We start from the raw sequence: 20663 nt of genomic DNA on the forward strand, positions 1-20663 counted from the left end.
TGGAACGTCCTTGCTCTTAAGCATTAGTTTGAAGTCACGTCAATTACAGACATGGCTGATGGGGAGAGGTGGATCCACTGGTCAATCATTATACATCATGCCTTCCAAAAACAAAAAAAAAACTTCCGCAAAGGATGGACTCGCATTTGCTTAATCAATTATTTGGGTGCCTCCTAGCTCCTTGACGGAGCATTTAACGGGCTGGAATGTCCTCAAAGATGGCACACCCCTGGCTTATGGCCAGATAGCAATATATTGAAAAGTCAGCTACAATCAGGGTGTCTTATGAAAGATAACACATTGTGCTCATACTGATGAATGGGAATTACCATTACTGAAGCTCTCAGGTATGGATAATGAAAAACAGGTGTAATAATAGGCTAAACATGTTGGTTAGACTAGTCATGTTGCCAGAGGTATGTATTGATGTTGCATTCCTCAAAGATCTTTTTCTTTGTATGGTAGATTTGTTATCCTGTACTGACAATCTTAATGGTGTGCTTTCTAAAAGCCAGTGTTAAACTCGTTGAACCTTAAGAGTGAACTTGGGGGTTATAAACTTTGTAAAATGGTCCTCATGGAGGTCAGTCACTGAGACATTTAAAAATGTATTGGCCAAATCATCACCGAAGTGGTTTATAACACCGTGAACATTGCTGGCAGGTTGAATGTTTATCTTCTAAATGCAATGCAACCATTCATATTATTGGTTTGGTTTTATTCTTTTCGGTGTGAACTGTTGGCAAGAATGGTCAATTAATGTTCAGTATTGTCAGTGTAAGTCCTGCATGGGAAGTCACAGAATTTGTAGTTTTAGGTTTGTCTTGGTCTTTAAGGGTGAGTGAAATGTAAACAGCTAGGGCCCCGTGACCCATATCCTCTGTGGCTGAGAGTCATATCAGATGAGTCATATCAGATGCTTCTGCGCTGTGGGCGTGCAGATATACCTCGGGCGTGGCAGCTCCACACACACGGAGAGCGGCAGGCCTTATTGATCCCAGTGCTGCATAGTGAGATCGACTGGAACGCGGCTGTGGCTTTTAAACGCGGCCGCATCTCTCCACCCGAGGGCGGGGCACTGGGCCGGACGGACCCCGCCCACGGCGACCGCCGGCACATTGCAGAGCAGGTGACCAATCGGGGAGCTCGCTGAACCCATTTACACGGCAAGGCTCTGACGGCGGCTCTGAGCTCTGCCTAGCGGGGACGTCCCAGTCCCTTCACACGCATTCGGGGGTTAGGGAGCGACGTGGTTGGTCATTCCACACCCGCCCTGCAGCTCTCTGCGGACCTAATCTACAGGCGTAATCTCCAGACGGCTCTATAGCGCTATACGTCGAGAGCATTCGGCCCACGGGTCTTCGTTTGTACCCTCTCGGCGTACGTCTTGGCGTGTTTCGAACGCGGGTCTTTTTAAGCAGCGTGGCTCAGATGACGCTGACTTTGCTAGGCGCTGCGTACGGAGAGAGCCGTACGAGTTCACGGCACGTGCAGTGAAGAGCTGCTTTTTCTCCCCTCTGAGGCTGTGCCGTCGACGGGCAGGAGCGAGTCTGTGAGGCCTCTCGTGACGGTGCGTCAGGTGTGTCCAGGCCTCTGACAACCTCAGAGCTGCAAATGCCCTCATCAGCATCTTCTGCTTCAACTGAGGCCCAAATAGTCTGAGCAGCAATGACAATCTGTACCACTTAACCTACAGTTAACTCCTACAGATCGTTTTTGAAACCTGCAGTTTTGTGCCTCAATGGATAATGTTCAGCAAAATACAAGAGGAAATAATTTATCTTAAATGAACAATTTCATATATTGTATATAGCCTATATGCACGAAAAGTTCAGTTATATAACCTGCATGTAAAAAGGCTGTTCGTTATGTTTTGCAGCTGGTAGGCTATAGGCTAGTAAAATTCACTGAAATTCACGTTCATGGTTTAAATTTTGTATTAATGAATCAATCGTAGTCAGTGTTTTCGACAGCATATTCTCTCAGTGCATGTGAGTCTGGTCAGTCTGCATCGATGGAGTCAGTTGGAATAGACGAGTACCATTTTGCTTTGTGTGCTGTGTTTGGAAATGTTTTCTGGCCTCTGGCCCAGAGCTCCCGCAGTGCCACTGGAGCCACTGTCTTCTTGTGTAATTATATAATTTATAAACTGACGACTTCAGGAGAACACTTCTTGTCAAATCCTGGAATTGAGTCCAGTAGGAGTTTTGTCGAATCCAGTAGACTTGCTTGCGGGTCAAAAACCCGAATAGCCTGAAGGCATTTGAGAGTCAGGAGAACAGAATGCGGTTTCTCCTGGAAGAGCTTAACGGTCGCTTTCTCTGCAACGTCCCGTATTGTTTTGATGCAGCAGTTATTTGTTGTTTTGACTGAGTCGGGTGTATACTGCGCCAGTGCTTGGTATTCATATTTTATGAGTTTATGACTCTCCAGCAAGCAAATCATTTAAGTGACTTTTTCCATGATCAGTGATCAAAGGGATGGTTCACTTCCCGCGGTTTTAAGATATTTTTGTGTTCGCGGTTTTCGTGTATACATTCTGTTGGGCCTGCCATTTTGTGTGCAACAAAGGACATTTTCGATACGTCCTGGAGTTTTTTCACAACCTGCTGGCTTCACAGTGGCTTGCGTAGGGGTTTCATCGAGTTTTCAGTTTAAATCAAGTCCGAAAGTTAACTCCAAAGTGGCTTGGGCAGTGACTTTATGCTTCCCGATGCTCTATGTGTATTTGGCTTATCGTGGTGTTCAGTTTATCCAGAGGCATACGGTGTACAAGTCTGCCCCTGTGTATAGTCTCTTCACTGCCAATGTCAGTATTTTTTTATTTTAAACTAAAAATGAATAGTGTGTCTGCAGAGCTTCAACGTTGCTGTTATTAAATGAATAGAAGCTCATTATTACATTCGCCAATGTTTCCTGTGGAATCGGCAGGTAGATGAGGCGAGAGCAGTAATTTCATGGGTTGGCATGCATTCAAAATGCCGTTTACACTTCTGATCATGGCTTTTCACTTAAAAAAACGTCATAAAAACTAAATAATAACACTAAAAACAACGCTGCTGCTCTGTATGTATTTTTATTTTATTTTACTTTTATTGTGATTGAAAAAAATGTGTTCCCCGTGACTTTCCCTCCTGTTGTGGCACACTGACATGAACAAATAGTCCTGCCTCGGATACCCATTCGACATGAAAAAACATGGGCTAGCTGGCCAACTTATAAGTCATCACTCGCTTTGAGTGAATGCAAACGAGTTTACATCTGAGGGTGACAAATTCAAAAACCTCCTAGTTATGTGGATAGCCAAATTATACACATAATCAACTTTACACATTATAAATTTATGTGCAGAGCACTCCCAAAAGTTGAATCTTTTTTTTTTTTTAAATGAAGCAACATAAAATATTTTTGCTTGATCTACTTGAGAAGCTTAGCTCGCCGCACACTAAATATTTATATTGTTCATCGTTACATCATCATTGGGTAGCCTACACAGCTGGTATGATGAGGTGCACAAGATTACTTGGGCTTTTTTCCCCCCCAAAACTTTGGCCAATATACCCTGCATACGGTATTATAGATCCCAGCTTTGAGCATATCATGCACTGTGGTGCCCAGATTATTTTCATGAAATTTGTCTTGAGTTGTCAGTGATTGCATTTAAACAGATTTGATTTTAGGAGATATACAGTATGTTACCGTAGCATGCCAATCTTGATCATTACCAGCGGAAACCCTTTTCACCTAATGGCCTACTCAGCACCGTGAAATATAGCCAGTTCTCCTCAATTAGGCTATTAGGCCGGTAATAAAATTATTTTTATTTGCATTGCAAAATTGTGCACATTTAATCTATATTATTTTAAATTGCGGATACATGTACAGTACTCTTCGTCCTCTACACTCACATTCAGAGAATAGTCATGACAAAGATCTGCAATGTGCAGATCTTTTATTTCTCATTTAAATGATCTTCAAGTACAGGTTTTGTTGCCGGTCGTGATGAAAGCTGAATCGATTGTTAAGAGGTGTATATTTTTATATATATATCTTTTTTGATATGTATATTTTTTTTTGTTAAGTGTAGGCCTACTTGGTGATTAAAACTGGTTTTTCCAAATTGAATTTATTGTTTAATCTCCCTAACATGAAAAAAAGAAGCTGTGGGTATACCTGCCGATGGATTATTCAGGTTGTTGGCACTCTTGTAATCACGGAAAATGAACGTGAAAGCAGGTCGAGGCCAATGATCAGTTTAAAGGAAAGTTTGATAGCGGTATAATCAGTGTTTTAGAGGAAGTGACACTGGTTCCAAAATAGCAACACCATGACAAGCCTAATGTGTAAATACTGTGGTACCTGATTGCTATTTATTTTATCATTACATTTAACTTCATCTTAAACTGGAACTGTTTTCTCTGACATGCAACCTGAGAAGGCTGCACTTAAGGAAAGATGTGGCATGGCTTCCTTCAGGAACAGTACAGCAAGCGAGAGATGTGTCTCAGTGCTGCGACAGGGCTGAAAGTGGTTCCTGTTCGCGCAGTTTTAAATCGCCCTAAAATAATGACATCTTCCTGTCGCTTTGACCGACTACCTTTCGATGACCCAGATCGGTGGAAAATGTGGCCGTTTGTCTTTATGTCAGCAGGCCAGTTCACCTTTCGTGTTTGACATATCTGTCTGTCTGTCGCGACTCCTCATTCATAAATTCAGCCTTGAATGAGATTTGGCAGCGTCGCTGGAGCCCTCTTCTGTTTCCCAGTCAGACGTAATCGTAGCTTCAGTTTCAGTTCGTAGGTAGCTTGGCTAAGTTACCTACAGACTGGTACCTTAGCCAAGTTTGTAGGTAGTCATGCCAGAACAGGGAGTGCAGTACTGCCAGGCGAGCTGCATCTAGCCTACACCATGCCAGCGTGGCCCCAGGAGCAACGAGCTAGCGCCGCTTAAGGAAGGAAGTACTGACAGGAAATGAGAAGAAATTATCCTGTTCGTAATTGTGAATAAATGCTATAAAATGAATGTGTTCACATGTACAGCCTCTGGAAACATAACGTCTCTGCACAAGCTGTTTTGACGGCCAATGTCTGTACTCAGAGCCCTTGTATTCTGCTCTTTGTTTTTGATAACTGAACTCATGTGAAATCCTCAGCTAGTTCCATAGCGTACTGCAGGCCATCAAATCCTTCAGAAATGAACCCATCTCTTCCTCCAGCTTCCCTCTGCAATCTGCATTTTCACTCTTTCTTTAAAAACAGTCTGGAAATTTCCGAAAGTTTGTGTTCTCCTATGTGCTGTTTTTAATTTGTGTGAACATGTGTCTGTATGACAGACATGACTTGGCCAACCTGCAACCATTGCCCATTAGAGAATGGACGTTATTTAATTTCGCAACCTAGAACACAAATGATTGAACAAAATATCAATGAATTTATATACGGATAAACTAGTGCTGGCAAACAGCCAAAGAACTGAGCTGTATACAGTATGGTAAAAGATGAAATTATAATGCAACAATATTATATTATTATAAAGAGAGAAAATATAATGTAAAAATACAAAAATGTTTAAAAAGAACACAGTTGCTCATAAAAATGAGAGGGCTGGCCCTATCTTTATTCTCATTGGGGAGCTCTTCTTCCAGTTAGCTTTCAGTTTGCTCTTGGGTGCCAAGAAGCTAGTCTCTATAGCTTGGTACTGGACTTCTGACCTGAGACCGGTCACACAGATTCAGTTTGGAAAAGCAACGAAATCAGATCCTGTTCACTTGTCAAGATGCTGGCACAGGAATAATTCTGCCCTTTAATTCTGTTTGCTGTCTGTGAACAGGAAGCTAACTCGGACTGTTCCAGAAACAATGAAAGGTGTATTTTTACACGCCTCTAGAGGAAGTTTGCCTACCGCAGGCACATTACTCTGAGCAAGGTTTGCAAACAGGGTTTATTCATGGCCACGGTCCTTGGGGACGAACATACTGACTCAGAATTTAGAAAGCCCTTTTCTTGGAAAATGGGACGTTTGCATTGTCTTCGCTAGTCTTGTGATGGGGTTCCATGCAATGCGAAACCCGAAATGGTGGGAACTGTCGAGGGACATCATTGACTCGCTCATCTGAGCCAATCATAATGTTTTTTTTCTGTGTTATATTGCTTTGCCCTCTGTTTTCATTGGTTCAAGCTTGTCACCGATTGATCAGACCACAGTGGATTTCTCAACCTCACTTCTCAAGCCCCAGAGTCTTTCCGTCTGGCTGCGAATGCGTCATTTGTGCGAATGGGGCTGAAATGTGTTTCTCCGTGTTCCTCCCCTCCCCCCCCCCCCCCCCCCCCCCCCAGGTCTTCCAGAACAGTATTACAGCCTGACGTGGTTCCTGAGCCCCATCTTGGGCCTGATCTTCACCCCTCTGATTGGCTCGGCCAGTGACCGCTGCACCTTGCGATGGGGTCGCCGGCGGCCCTTCATCCTGGCCCTGTGCGTGGGCGTGCTGCTCGGGGTGGCGCTGTTCCTCAACGGGTCGCTCATAGGTGAGTGAGGCCTCCCGCTCGCCGCCCGCGTCCACATCCTTAACGATGGGTCGTCTGCTCTCAAGCTCTACTGTCTGTGAACATGCCTCTCCATACTGTCTTCCTCCTTTTTTATACCGGTGTGAAAAATGTTGTTATTCAGTTGTTATATCCGCAATCATTTGTTTATTTTAGAACCCTAGATTGACTGAATGCCCAGTCGTATGAGACTGCTTAGTCGGTTAAAGGTGCCTGCTCTGTTCTTTCCTCTCAACCTGAATCATTTTGAAGGGGTCCTTTTGAAGAGTGAGAGCAACTACCTCTTGGGTGCACGGCATCCCAACAGCTAACCTGGGATCTGTGCCCCCAGCCCTACTTCTAAATCCTGTTTTTCTTGGAAGAAGGTCTTCACAACACTGTTTTGTTACATGGGATAAGATGAGAATTTAATAACATTTAGGATACATCTGAGGATGCTAGTTATATATCACATGTCAAGACTGACCATTTCAGCCAACTGAAATGGCCCATTGTCCCCATTCAAGATATCATGAATCTGATCATTTGTCCTCTATCTGTACAGTTACAACTATTCTTATTTTTTTAGACATTGAGATGTCCTTCACAGTACAGCAAAGTGTCTTAATGGATAATATTTTTGTGATCTCTGTTTCACATCCATTAAGTTTGTCATTTGTGGACTGTGCGTGCTTCTTTAATGGACCAGCAGCCATACAGAAGTCTGTTTAGAGACAAAAAAACAAATGACAGACTTCTTTCACTTTCCAAATGTGTATTTTCCTTCCAAACCTAATGGCAGCTTTATACCTACATTTCTAGTGCCTGCAGATGGTATCCCTCCCACTTCCTGCATTAGGGACCCATTTGCTCCTGTAACCAAATTATCTTCAGAAAAACCTTTTACGAATACACTGAAAGTGGGAGAAATGCTCTTTCCCTTTCTCGCTTAATAAGATCAGGCCGAGCACCTGAAAATCAATGAAACAGTGGTTCACTAGAAGTCAGACTTAACCAACTTCAAATTGAGTATCAAAGAAAATGTATTGGTGTATCTAGCAGCTCAATTAGATGATGGTAGATAAGCAGGGGTCTAGAGAGCCGTATTATTATCCAAATTTTAGATCTGGGTAAGACTAAAAAAAAATTATTTATTTTTCCTCAAACTTTCAGTAAAAAGGCTACAAATTTACTTGTACTGAAAAAAGTAAGTTAATTCACAGTGAAATATTATTGCCATTGTTTTATTATTGTGGATAATACTCAGACTATGTCTCATTTAGAGGTGTTTACGCAACTCAATCTAAAGATACAAAATCTAAAGATCAGAAGTTCTCATCTTTCAGTATTTACTGTAAATGTCATAACTCAAAAACAGCTGGTATACAGTTGGTTCCAAGCACCATGTGATTCAAATTTAATACTGCATTGGCAGCATTTTTATTTTATTTTTTTTGTTTTTATTCTACAGTGACTACTGTACAAGCCAAAAACCTGGCTTCGTAGTAAAACATTAGACACTTAAACCCTGACCTTTAGCGTAGGTAGGTCAGGGTTTAAGGTCACAAAAACAAAAAAAAAATGTCGTGTGAAAAAGTTTACTGCAAAAAGAAAAAAATATCCGTCGTCAGTGGTATGCCATTGTGATATGACCATTGTGCCTCAATGTACTAATGAGGTAGCATGCATCTGGCCCAGCCTGTACGTATGGGTCCTGTACAACACTGTATTGTTTCCCCCCCCCCCGCCCCCACACATGGCTTTGTGCGGTCTGTTAATAGCACGTTGGGTGAGCCTCAGCACGTCACCGTGTCTCCCGGCAGTCGTGTGCGAGTCGCGGCCTCCCGGCCCCCAGGGTCCGCGGCGACGGGCAGCGAGCGAGGCCGCGGGCGGTGTGAACTCCGTCCGTCTCGCTGACATGGGAAAGGACTAGGAACCAGTTCACAGGGAAACGTTTCCTGTTGTGCCCCCTTTTTCTACCTTTCATTGCCTATCTGGAACTACTTCCTGTCTCCGCGGCGCTGTTCCACGCCGCGCCGGCCCCATTGTCAGGAAGAGCGCGTCGCGACCGCCCCGCCCACCCGCACTGACTTTGGGGTCGCGGGGCTGTTTTCCACCCGCTCTCCTTGTCCGCATACGAAACTTTTTTTTTTTTTTTTTGTTTCTGTACGTGTTGTTTTCTGGGAATACTTCCCTCTTCCAGTCACAGCTCTTGAACTTATTTGTGTTGTTTATAGATGAGTTTTCCTCCATTCGGTCCCTAGAATCCTAAATGAGGAGGCCGTAGGCTAAATATACTGTTAAATACCTGTGAAATAATTAAAGTCAAATGGCATGTTGTTGGCTACTGTTGGTCACACGCTGTATAATGCAGGAGATTAACATTGTAATCTACAAAAAATATGTTGACATTATTGTGATAACAATTATAGCCACAGTGTAATGAAGTGGAAACACTGGTCTCTGAAGTTGTTGCACAAGGTCTTGCCTTTCATTAAAAAGGGTTACACCCTGCAGTGCTTGGTTGTGTTATGTCCCACACTGCTCTGCAGGGCTTGATGTGGCAGTTTCCGACTTGTGGTGTCCTGGGTAAATATAGTTCACTGCGGTTATTGCTGTCGCTCTGATGGATTTTATATGACCAGAAGCACTACCCATGTCCTGGAGTTTTGTCCGATAGTAGGTGTAGCTACTAGAGCCTGACCGATATGAGACCGATACAATAACGATTTAGACGGTGAAAATTCTTTGACGTGGCGGTTGAAAATAGTGCATTTTTGAGCTAAATTATATAAAAATGAACCCGTCTGTGTGGAATGTGCACCAATACGATGATGCAAAGGTACTCAAAGCTGCTTTCTTAAATAACTGCAATTAAATAATATTTTGTTACCATTTATTAACATTATGCCAACCAGTTTTACATTGAACATTGTGACCCAAGTAAACTTCAGTGTGGTGGACATCAGCCATTTACTGACCATCCATACTGCCAGTCGAGTATACACACACAAAAGAAGCAGCAAAGCTTCTCTGTATTTGCACCTGCCAGGGAGCTGCTATTGTCCTTGTAGATGTTCCCTATTGTGCTAAAGAAAATATGTTCACAAAGGTGTAATGCTTTGTATCGGTTTCTATGTTTAGAAATGTCACACGCCCTGACACACTCCCCTGGGGCGGGGAGATGCAGCAGTTCTGGTTTTGCACCCTAATTTGCCACATGGAAAGAGGGAGAGCGCACCCACATCAACACAAAATCAAATCACCAAACACCTTCACCCTTCCCCCCCTTCCCTTCCCCCCTCGTGGGTTCCAGACAAAAACAATAAACTAAACACAACAAACTAAGACCGCAAAGACAAAGGAAAGCAAAACCCAGCGACGGCTTTTCAGCTTGCCGCTGCTCTCGGCTGGCTAGCTTTTCAGTTGCCCCCGGTGTCGGCCTCGTACCGTGGAGAACACACCTCTGAGCACTTGTGCTGATTAGTTAACACAACCCAGGTGCGTATGCTCTCTCCACCAATAGGCATGACGGAGACAAATCCACTTCTCCACCGGACCGAATGCCACAAAGCCTACGCAGCATACATTTACTGTAGGAATGAGCGGAGGGCCTACAGTGGCCCGCCAACTATAACGTGTGATAAACGAGCGGCAAACGAGCGGCCATCTGCCTGAAAACGCTCTGACTCCGCCAGCGGGCCGCTGGAAAACCGATGAGCGAGAACGCCAGCGAATCGCTGGCTGTTTCCTGCCATTGGCCCGCGGAGGGTAAAACCACGCGTCATCCGGCTAGAAGCAAATTGGAAAATGAACGGAGGCGATTATAACGAGAGCCAATTTTCTGGCTACGCAAAGCAGGCTGACTTAAGCGACCGGCAGGGCGGGAAACGGGGCACGATAACCAAGATCCAACGTGTAAATTATCCCCGGTTTAAACATTTTATTACGCCCACACGCGACTGATTGTCGGGAGAGGCGAGCGACGCCAGGTGATCTCGTCGGGGGACGTGTGGCTTTGCCCTGAAGGCTCCAGTGTGGTTGGCGCGTTGGCGCCGTTGGCGCCCTGCAGATGCCGACTCCCTTAGGGACGTGTGGAGCGCTTGTGACTCGCTCAGTCTTCACCATCTACTGCCGTTAACCTGCTATCCAGCAGAGTTCTCAAATTGAGCTGGCTGGCTGCCAGCTATTTACAAGTCTAACCTGCCATTAACTCAGCCTGCTACAAAAAAATTGTAAGAGCAGCGTTCATATTTTTTTTTTTTAATTTTTTTTTTTTTCCCCACATTGCACTGGCACCCTCAGGAGTTGCTGGATATTCTGTTTATTGTATAAAGCAGAGCAATGCTTTCTTGCTGTTAAAATAGCAACGTGGAGACAAAACAGGTGTGCTTCGAAACAGATAAGCTGAAGATACTTTATGTACTTGTAAACTCTCCAAATGATGTCCTCTTGAAAAATAAATGTTAATCTCATTGCCCCCCCCCCCCCCCCCCCCTCCACCCCGAGCATGTACAGTTAATAATGGGATCCACTTATATCCATCACCATATCTGAGCACAGATGCATTAGAGTAATTGCTGTTTCAGCCTGGTTCTGCCTACTGCACAGTTTTGAAAAATGCTTCCTGGGTTGGATGGAGTTGGTGTGTCCATCTTATTTGTATAAAGAATTCTCTTTGCAAATGAATTTGTACTGTGTAGCTGGGACTGGCTCATGAAACTCAGATCAAACTGTCAGAATGCGCATTGCGGATCAAATATGAATGAAGTTTCTCCTATTGCATTGCCTATTTCTCACCTCAAATGTTTTCAGAAACATATTTTAGTGCACTGTTTAGGTGGAATACGACCCCTAAACCGTTCTGAACTGGTCGCCATGTTTCTCTGGTCTGAAAACGTTGGGCCGACTAGGGGTGTTAATCAATTAACAATTGATCGCTAATAATGTTAATCGATTCATTTTATTGGTCAAAATAAATTTCAATAAACTATTTCAAGGAATAACCTGACGTTGGTGATGAGATTTTACATTAGAGATGTTGCTCTGTTGTTAGACACAAATCCCCTTGATTGGTGGGAAGTTGACAAATCACGGTTCCCTCGGCTGGCAGCTTTAGTAAAATGCTATTTGTCCATTGCTGGAACATTGTCATCTGAGTGCGTCTTCTCAGCTGCTGGTCTCACCTTCAGTGTACCAAATGGACCCCAAAGCACATAGACATGCTGATATTCCATAACAAAAATGCTTAGCTAGCATTTGTTAGCTTAATTTGGGTAATGGCATATAGGCTGTGCTGTCCGTGTTAGAGCTGTATGTTACAACCTTCAGGAATATAGCCTATTAGCAATCTTTTGGGAGTCTTCATTCTATTTTACACCTTTACTTACTTTATAAAGTAGGCATACAAATCCTGAAAGTGCACCGAGGCTTGTAGGCTTATCATATGACATGTCTAGATGCCTGAGAGGCATTCTGTAACCTGCTCGTCTCCACTCTCAAATTTGGTGCCAGAAGAGGACAGTCGTGTGATTGATGCCTTATTTGAATAAATGCAGAAGTAGTTCCCATAGTCTCATTGCTTTTCCTCGATGGCGTCAGCTGGAGTTCACCACAGGGATTAAAAGCAACGCGGAGTTGGCTTGTTTTCTGTTGGGCCTGTAAGTAACGTTACCGCCAGTGTGAACCTGGCGACAACAGTGAGGACTCAAATTTTCAAATTTAAAGTTCCACACATAAAACCACTATTATATTCAACATAATGGAATTGATTAAGCTATAATTAAACCTGTCTTCATGCTGTTGCGAAATCTAACGTTACTAGCTGTCCGGTGTTGTAACTTACTCTGCGTGAGTGGGTGGGGTTGAAGATTGTGGAGGAGACTTCTTTGATTGTAAACACAGGCTAAGAAATCCTGCGTGGTATGCCTTTAAAAGAACTTTCCTTTTTAAGGAAACAGAAGTAAAGTCATCACTCACTGTTATTTGTAATTGCTTTATTTTTCTTCGTCTTAAGCAACAAATATTATCCTTTTCGTAACCACTGAAATTTCAGCATACTGCCAAATTTCCAGTCCTTTCTCACATTATTCCTGTCTGAAACTTTCTCCTTTCGTAGTCCACTCTGTCCTTTAAGGTTTATTTTATCCAGCTGCTACAGGAGAGTGATATATTTATATGTCTCCGCAGGCCTGGCCATTGGAGATGAGCCGAACAACCAGCAGGTCGGCATCGTGCTGACGGTGCTGGGCGTGGTGGTGCTGGACTTCTGCGCGGACGCCAGCGAGGGGCCCATCCGAGCCTACCTGCTGGACGTGGCCGACCCCGACGAGCAGGACATGGCGCTCAACATCCACGCGTTCTCCGCCGGTACGAGCCGCGCCGCGCCGGCCTGTCGAGAGCGGCGCACGCGCGATACGTGCGGCCAGATATTACTGCGCCGCAGAGCAGCCCAATTTGTTTAATGCACTGCACTGCAGAGGAGCTGCAGTTAATGTTTTAACCGCGTCTGAAAGTCACCATCCTCATGCCGCAGGCACGTGTGTAGAAAAGCACGCCTCTTCCCCGTCTTTGTGCAAAGATGCGTTGTTCTGCCCTGTTACCCATCAACCCAGCGACCCCTGGAAATGTGCTGAGGCATCTGTGAGTGCGTCACTGCACTGCAGTTAATGGTTTGGTGCATTCAGAGCCCAAACGCGCACAGTCACACACTGCTGCTGCTCCACACACTGCTGCTGCTGCTCTACACACACTGCTGCTGCTCCTCACACACTGCTGCTGCCGCTGCTCCACACACACTGCTGCTCCTCCTCACACTGCTGCCGCTGCTCCACACACACTGCTGCTCCTCCTCACACTGCTGCCGCTGCTCCACACACACTGCTGCTGCTCCACACACTGCTGCTGCTCCACACACTGCTGCTATCTGGGGTTATGTCATCACAGCAGAGCTCTGGCAGCGTGAGCAGCAGCCCTCTTGCGCTTCTTCCAGAGCCACAGGCCCATCAATATTTAACACAGATTAATAATGAATAAAAAGGAGGCCTCTATCTTTAGCAGAACTCCAGTTACGTCGCACACAGGCAGACAAATTGCATTGGCATCCATTTTATAATTTCAGCCTCATTGAGCGTGAGGCTGAGTGTGTAACTCCTAGTATTTGCTAGAATGAGAGATTCAGTTCTTGGGTCGTGAACACACAACATTTGATATTTGGAGCATCGTAAGGTTTATAAGGAGCAAATCATTGACTGCGTTGTGTCATTTAAAATGGCTCATTTATTATGGTTACTGCACATCGTGCTTGGTGATGATGGATTCCATGGATTACATAGTAAACTGGGTGATGCGGTAACTCAACATTCAACAGTGAAGGTGAAGGGATGAATTAATTCTGTCAGTTAAAACTGGGGATGATGGCCAAACAAAGCACTGTGTTTTTATTTTTATTCTGTTAAATGCCTAATCTGTCACACGTTCTTGTGTGTGCAGGGCTCGGAGGCGCAGTGGGCTACATGCTGGGCGGTCTGGACTGGACTCACACTTTCCTGGGCCTGACGTTCAAGTCCCAGGAGCAGATCCTGTTCGTCTTCGCCGCCATCCTCTTCATCGTGTCGGTGGCGCTGCACCTGGTGAGCATCGAGGAGCAGCAGTACAGCCCTCAGCAGGACCGGCTGGACGAGGAGGCGGAGCCCGCGTCTGCGCCGGGGCCCGACGGCGGCCCGCCGCGCCTGGAGCTGATCCGCGAGGACGAGCCGTACGACGCGTACGAGGACGCGCGCTCCGAGCGCGACCTGGACATGGGCTTCCTGGACGCCGACCTGGTGCGCAGCAAGAGCGACTCGGTGCTGGCCATGGCCGACGGCTCGCTGGAGCTGGACCGCGACCCGCTCTTCCTGCGCCAGATCGAGCCGTCCATCTTCCAGGACCGGGCGTCGTCGGGCAGCGGCTCTCCCCCGCGGCGCGGCAGCGCGGGCAGCGGCAGCGCGGGCAGCCGCGACGGCCTGGGCGCCCGGCTGGGCCACCTGTCGGCCTTCCTGCAGGCGGAGGCGGAGCGCGACGGCGAGGAGGCGCTGCTGGGCAGCCAGCGCAGCCTGGGCAAGGCGCCCAACGGGCGGGCGGCCGGCGCCAACGGCCACGCCCCCGGCGGCATGAAGCAGTCCAGCACCAGCGTCTCCATGCGCCCCCGCCGCCGCCACACCTTCTACCGCCAGCCGTCCAGCACCTTCTCCTACTACGGCCGCGTGGGCTCCCACCGCTACCGCTACCGGCGGGCCAACGCCGTGGTGCTCATCAAGTCCTCGCGCAGCATGAACGACATCTACGAGATGCAGGACCGGCAGCGGCGCGGCAGGCGGCGCCAGCGGCACCAGAGCGGCAACACCAACTCCAGCGGCGACACGGAGAGCGAGGAGGGCGAGACGGAGACCACGGTGCGCCTCCTCTGGCACTCCATGCTGAAGATGCCGCCCGAGCTCCTCCGCCTGTGCGTCTGCCACCTGCTCACCTGGCTGGCCATCATCACCCAGGCCATCTTCTACACCGACTTCATGGGCCAGGTCGTCTTCCACGGCGACCCCAAGGTAAGCCGCCCCGGGCCCTCGGAAAGCGTTCTGCGCCAGGCGCGTGCCCCGCCCCGTTCGGCTCACTGACAGAGTCCGCAGTCCATATGTACCGGTAATTCACTGATCAGTGACGTGCGGTGAGCTCTGTGGCTGGGTTAGGCACTGGGTTAGGTACTGGGCTACTGGCTACGTAGAAATCCAGGTTGACTTTTCATGAAGATTGATAATAACAGAGCCTTGTGGACTATAACTGTATGTCTAATCAGTCGAGTGTTTACACACAGGGCTTTTAGTCAGTGTAAGCACAAGTTTTTAGTCAGTGTAAGCGCAAGTCCCTTGTCTTTCATTTAAAAACAACACTAAAACGAAAGTGGAAATGCAACTAAAAAATACATCTAACAATAAAAAGGTTTCCATTCCCTAAGAAAACCTGACTCCAGTTTCATTTCCTCAGAGTAGGCAGTGCCTATTGTGCTTATCGTGACTGCACTTCAGTGAGCCCCAGGCTGAATTGAATATTTTAAATAGTGCACTTGGGTGTACTGAGGTCACGGGAGTTCATGCAGCGTATCCCAAGAGCACGGCTTGCTTATTTTCGCCCGCAGGCTCCGGCTAACACCACCGAGCTCCTCAACTACCACGAAGGAGTGCAGATGGGCTGCTGGGGGCTGGTCATCTACGCCGTAACTGCTGCTATTTGCTCAGGTGAGGAGGAGCGCGTCACTCTGCGGCACCCCCCCAGCCGTCGCTAACCGCCATGGCCGCCGGCCCGCTGAACCCGTCCGCTTTGCCCCCTTGCAGCTTTACTCCAAAAGTACCTGGACAACTTTGACCTCAGCATCAAGATCATCTACATCCTGGGCACGCTCGGCTTCGCCATCGGCACGGTGGTCATGGCCATCTTCCCCAACGTCTACGTCTCCATGGTGATGATAAGCAGCATGGGCATTATCTTCATGAGCATCTCCTACTGCCCCTACGCCCTACTCGGCCAGTACCACGAAATCAAGGAGGTGAGTTCCCCCTCATGCTCTGCTGAGTCATTACATAAGGGTCCAGAATCCACCCAAAACTCTAGATTGGGGGTCATGCCGTAATACCACTGAGTGACCCAATTTAACAGCTCCTCCTAGTTCTGAAGTTCTAAGCCTTTTAGAGAGAGTTTGGCCCAAGTCAGTGGCATTCAGTCCTGCCCTTGGAGAGCTGCAGGATGTACAGATTTTCATTTTAACACTTAATTTATCAATCCAAGCTCTGATTGCACAGTTAAGTCACCTCATTGGTTCCTTGGTTTTGAAAGTCACCTCATCTGGCTCCTTGGTTTGAAAGTCACCTCATCTGGCTCCTTGGTTTTGAAAGTCACCTCATCTGGCTCCTTGGTTTTGAATGCAACCTCATCCGGGGAAAACCCTGGGACTGAGGTCAAGGACTACAGCGCATGCAAAACTTGTGTGGTTCAGTGCTCGCTCGTTTCACAAGTTCATGACTTCTTTAACCTCTCAGGTGAGTGTTTTGAGCTCCTCTCTGGTATTGTTGTGCTCATATTTTGCTCTCTCTGCGTTTCTCCTTGCAGTACATCCGCCACAGCCCGGGGAACTCCAGGCGAGGGTTTGGCATCGACTGCGCCATCCTGTCCTGCCAGGTGTACATCTCGCAGATCCTGGTGGCCTCGGCGCTGGGCTCGGTGGTGGACCTGGTGGGCAGCGTGCGGGTGGTGCCCATGGTGGCGTCGGGGAGCTCCTTCCTGAGCTTCCTCTCCGCCACCTTCCTGGTCATCTACCCCAACCCGCACGCCGACGACAGCAAGGGGGAGCCGGGGAAGTCCCCCGGGCGGGCCGAGCTCGGCCAGGGCGACGCCGCCGAGAAGCCCAGCGTGCTGAAGCTGACGCGCAAGGGCACCGCCGCCACCACCACCGCCTGCCGGGCCGAGTGCGAGTCCACGCTGTGACTCCGCCCCATGCCCCGCCCCGCCCCGCCCCGCCCCTCGCCCAACCCCCGCGCGGAACCGCCCGACCCGAAGGCGCCGCGCGTTGCTCCGCCTGCTCAGACGGGACGTGAAGGAGAGGCCGCTTTCTTAATCCACGGCCTCGCCCCTCTCAGGGCCCCCGGGGTGTTGGGGGGGGGGAGGGGGGGGCACCGTCTGAGCAGCCACTGTCTGAGCAGCCATCTCAGGACATGAGAAAATGCATCAGGAAACACGCAGCGGGTGCTCGAGCTCTCAGAAACACGCACTTCACTTCTCACTTCCAGTAACCGGCAAAGAGGAAAAGGACTATTTATTCTTCAGTTATTAGAGTCAAAAAAGCCAACAATGGCAGTGTTCTCCTGGATTGACCACGTGTTATTCCTCCTTGTACATTTTGTTTCGGGGGGGGCGGGGGTGGGGGGGGATTACCAAACGTTTTGAAGCCCAGTTTGAAAGCTGTTAGCAGTTTAGAATATTTTCAGAGCTATAGGCTCATTGGCTTTACACGAAATTTATTTACAGTGGGGGGTGCAGGCGATTTCTCAGTGAGAGAACCTCGCTTTAAGTGTAAGGAGAGGCTGTGTGCTGATTGGTCTCATGTCTCTAGTCTTTTTTTTCATTTCCAAGTGCTTTAACATGAAGACTTCTCACAAATGACTGTGCACACGACAGCCTCGACAGGATAGGGGGGGAGCACAACCCACAGTGTCCATTCACAAATTTTTAAGTTTTCCGGGATCTTCTGTTCCACCTTACTGTGGAAATCTTACTGCAGCCGCCACTTTTTGGGGGGCATTAAATGGTGAAAACTCTTTTACAAATGAAAGAGATATATATGTATGTTAATGCTGCATTGGAGTTTTGGAGTATTTACCAAACAATGTAAGGAAAACCCAAGGGGGTTTGAAGTGATCTTAAGCTATAGATGAGAAATCGTGGCATGATGTGAAATTCAGGACTCATTTCTCCTCAACCTTGCGTTTGTTTGCAATGTTACCATTCTGTACGCTTGTACAGTTTTGATTGTTCTTTAAAAGCAAGATATATAATATATATATATACTAGCTGGATATTTGTCAAATTTGGGAGTGCCTGTGCCTGGAGAAGGAGGTGGAGGTGACTAGGCTTGAGGAAGGGACAGGGTGGAAGAAGCCCTCGGCTAGATGCACTTTTTTTGTGGCAGAACTCATGCTGTGCAGGAACATGTAAAAATCACTAAAATGTGAGGTTTTGCTTTGTCTGTATCACTTAGGTCTTTTCTTTTTCTTTTTTTTTAAGCTAACTGAGAAGACATCGTTCAAGTCTCAACGACTTCCTCTCACCAGCAGTCTGTTTACATTACACCCTGGTCGCTACACCAGTCTGGGGAGGGGGGTGGGGGGGGAGTCGGGGGGGGGGGGGGGGGAGTGGAGCCGAGTAATCTCCGAAACTGTTGAGTGACCCAACTGCGAAGGCCCTGCCTTCCCGCCCTGCACAATCTCAGCTCTGCCATTTTGGATCCAAGTGCCCTGTTCTCTGGGCGAGACTGCACTCGGTAGCATTATGATTATGGCAGAGGAAGTGGAGATGGCCGCCGACTTAACAGAGCTGAATTGCAGCCGGAACGCAGGCCCTGCGGAGACGGCTCGGTGGGTTACACTATGGGAGTTACACTATGGGAGTTACACTGTGACCTGCTATGGGATGAATGTTCACCTTTGATCCATTGCACTTGGTGTATGCTGTGCTGATCTGTTACCATGCATGCCTATGGGGTACTGCAATAGTGCATTGAGTTCAGGAGGCCTCAGCCAGGCCTGCAACTCTCAGGTGCTAGCGGAGTTGCTTCAGTACTTGGGCCACCCAAGTATTCAAAGGTTGTCAAATTAGAACTGCCGTGTAATACAGGAATTCCTGAAGAGAGGATATTGCTTCCTTTTATACATTTGTATACCGAACAGTAAGCATACCAGTGAACCATTTCTAGATATAACTGTATAACCTGTAGAAGTATGATCTTGCAAATATAAATCTTTGAGTAAGAAAAAAAATAAAATAAGCTGAGATCTTTTCAGAATGTAATGAGACAAGAAACCAAACTTGAAGAAAAAAAAAAAACAAAGTTTCTGACAAATCAGACGACAGTGGCAATAATGTATCTGCCTCATTAAGGGTAGTAGTTGTAGGCGCAGGGTGGGTGTACTTTTATAATGCATGGGTGAACGTATGTGTATCCTAGTTATCTTATTTAAAAATTGTACTCGTAGTTAAGCATAGAGGGAAAAAAAAAACTTGTTTTAAATGTTCGTTTGAAGTCTATTTTTTGAATACTTGAAGTGCAACTCGAGTGTTTTGAGAGTAAGGGTGTGACGTTGAGATGGACTAGCTCCCAGTTTAGTCCTGTTCAGGCAGTAGAGCCATTTGATTCCATCAAGTAACAATAGAAACCAATGAATGTAATACTTTGTTGTTTTATTTTTCAGCAGCATATTTGACATTGCACAGAACTTGCACATACGAAGTTGAGTTTAAAAAAAAGAAGAAGAAAAAAAATCATCTTGCAAAAGAAAAATTTAAACTGTGGATATTTATTTTTTGATCTCCTCTTGTGAAATGGACACTTTGACTTTATTTAAAATAAATTCTATAAATATAAATATATATATATATTTAGACTTGCTGAAAGGCAGTGAGATGTGCTCTGACTTGGTGAAGATTGAAGTGTGCGTGCGTGCATGCATGCAAGCGTGCCTGCGTGGGGGTGACTGCTGTGAACCCAATCTCAACTCTGTTCTTCCCTGTTCTGCTGTTTCCTCAATCATCTTCAGTTTACAATTCACATTTTATTTTCAAAGCTAGGAGTTCCACTGTAAGTGAAAAGACTACAGAAGATGCTTTCCTTTAAGGCTTTTTTTTTTTTTCTTGAAATATGAATGCGTGAGATTAAATTTCTTGTGTGTATTCTCATGACTACATTTTTATATTACTCCCATTTTGGCACGATTCATTAAGAAAATCAAGAAAATCTTGAAATTATATTTCATTTGAGAAAATTGGGAGTCTGTAGTTGTTTCCTAGAATAAGAAAATTAATCCTGAATATTATTTTAACCTAAACGTATAGAAAAATCTTTAAGGGCGAAATGCCGTGTACTGTATGCCTTGTCATATTAAAGTTGTATATTTCATTTGAATAGTTTTCCTTTGCTGCTATTAAAAAAGCGGATTATTTTTATTAGGGTTTTTTTTCTATATAATTACAATGTATATAAATAAAACCTGTACATATGCTCAAGCCTTCTCTCATGTAGGACTATGGAAGAACACTGTATTTGAATGCACCTTTAAAAAAAATCTTGACAACCAAAATGCTCGACAGTTGTTTTTATTCCCATTTTGGGAGTTCACATTTTCACTTGTTCACGTTTTCACATTCAGAAATACCTGATAGTAATGTGCAACCTTTGTTTTAGCATTGCATTGGATTTCAAATTTACATAATGCTATGTTATTGCTTCAGTTGTAGTTAAGTAGAATCAATGATGGTCATTCATACCCCTTAATTAAGTAGCTACATCATTTGAATTGATCAGTTGAACTTTTTATAGTGACAGTCACCATCTGGAAGGTACAC

The 20663-nt window shown here is 46.2% G+C and overlaps 1 protein-coding gene across 4 annotated transcripts in view; it reads left to right on the top strand.

The window, feature by feature from the left end:
• Positions 1 to 20398, top strand: part of LOC118232923 (solute carrier family 45 member 4) — a 71678-nt gene extending 51280 nt beyond the window's left edge. For 3 of the 4 annotated variants that reach the window (XM_035428171.1, XM_035428169.1, XM_035428173.1), the window contains 6 exons: positions 6336 to 6524; positions 12711 to 12890; positions 14013 to 15103; positions 15691 to 15790; positions 15887 to 16098; positions 16659 to 17033. In XM_035428171.1, the coding sequence (XP_035284062.1) occupies positions 6336 to 6524; positions 12711 to 12890; positions 14013 to 15103; positions 15691 to 15790; positions 15887 to 16098; positions 16659 to 17033 (2147 nt within the window). Of the gene's footprint in view, positions 1 to 6335; positions 6525 to 12710; positions 12891 to 14012; positions 15104 to 15690; positions 15791 to 15886; positions 16099 to 16658 lie in introns of all 4 variants that reach the window. The other variant, XM_035428172.1, reaches the window with a different exon arrangement.
• The last annotated feature ends 265 nt before the right edge of the window (positions 20399 to 20663 follow it).

The sequence above is a fragment of the Anguilla anguilla genome, chromosome 8 (assembly GCF_013347855.1).
Source record: "Anguilla anguilla isolate fAngAng1 chromosome 8, fAngAng1.pri, whole genome shotgun sequence".
Lineage (NCBI taxonomy): Eukaryota > Metazoa > Chordata > Actinopteri > Anguilliformes > Anguillidae > Anguilla > Anguilla anguilla.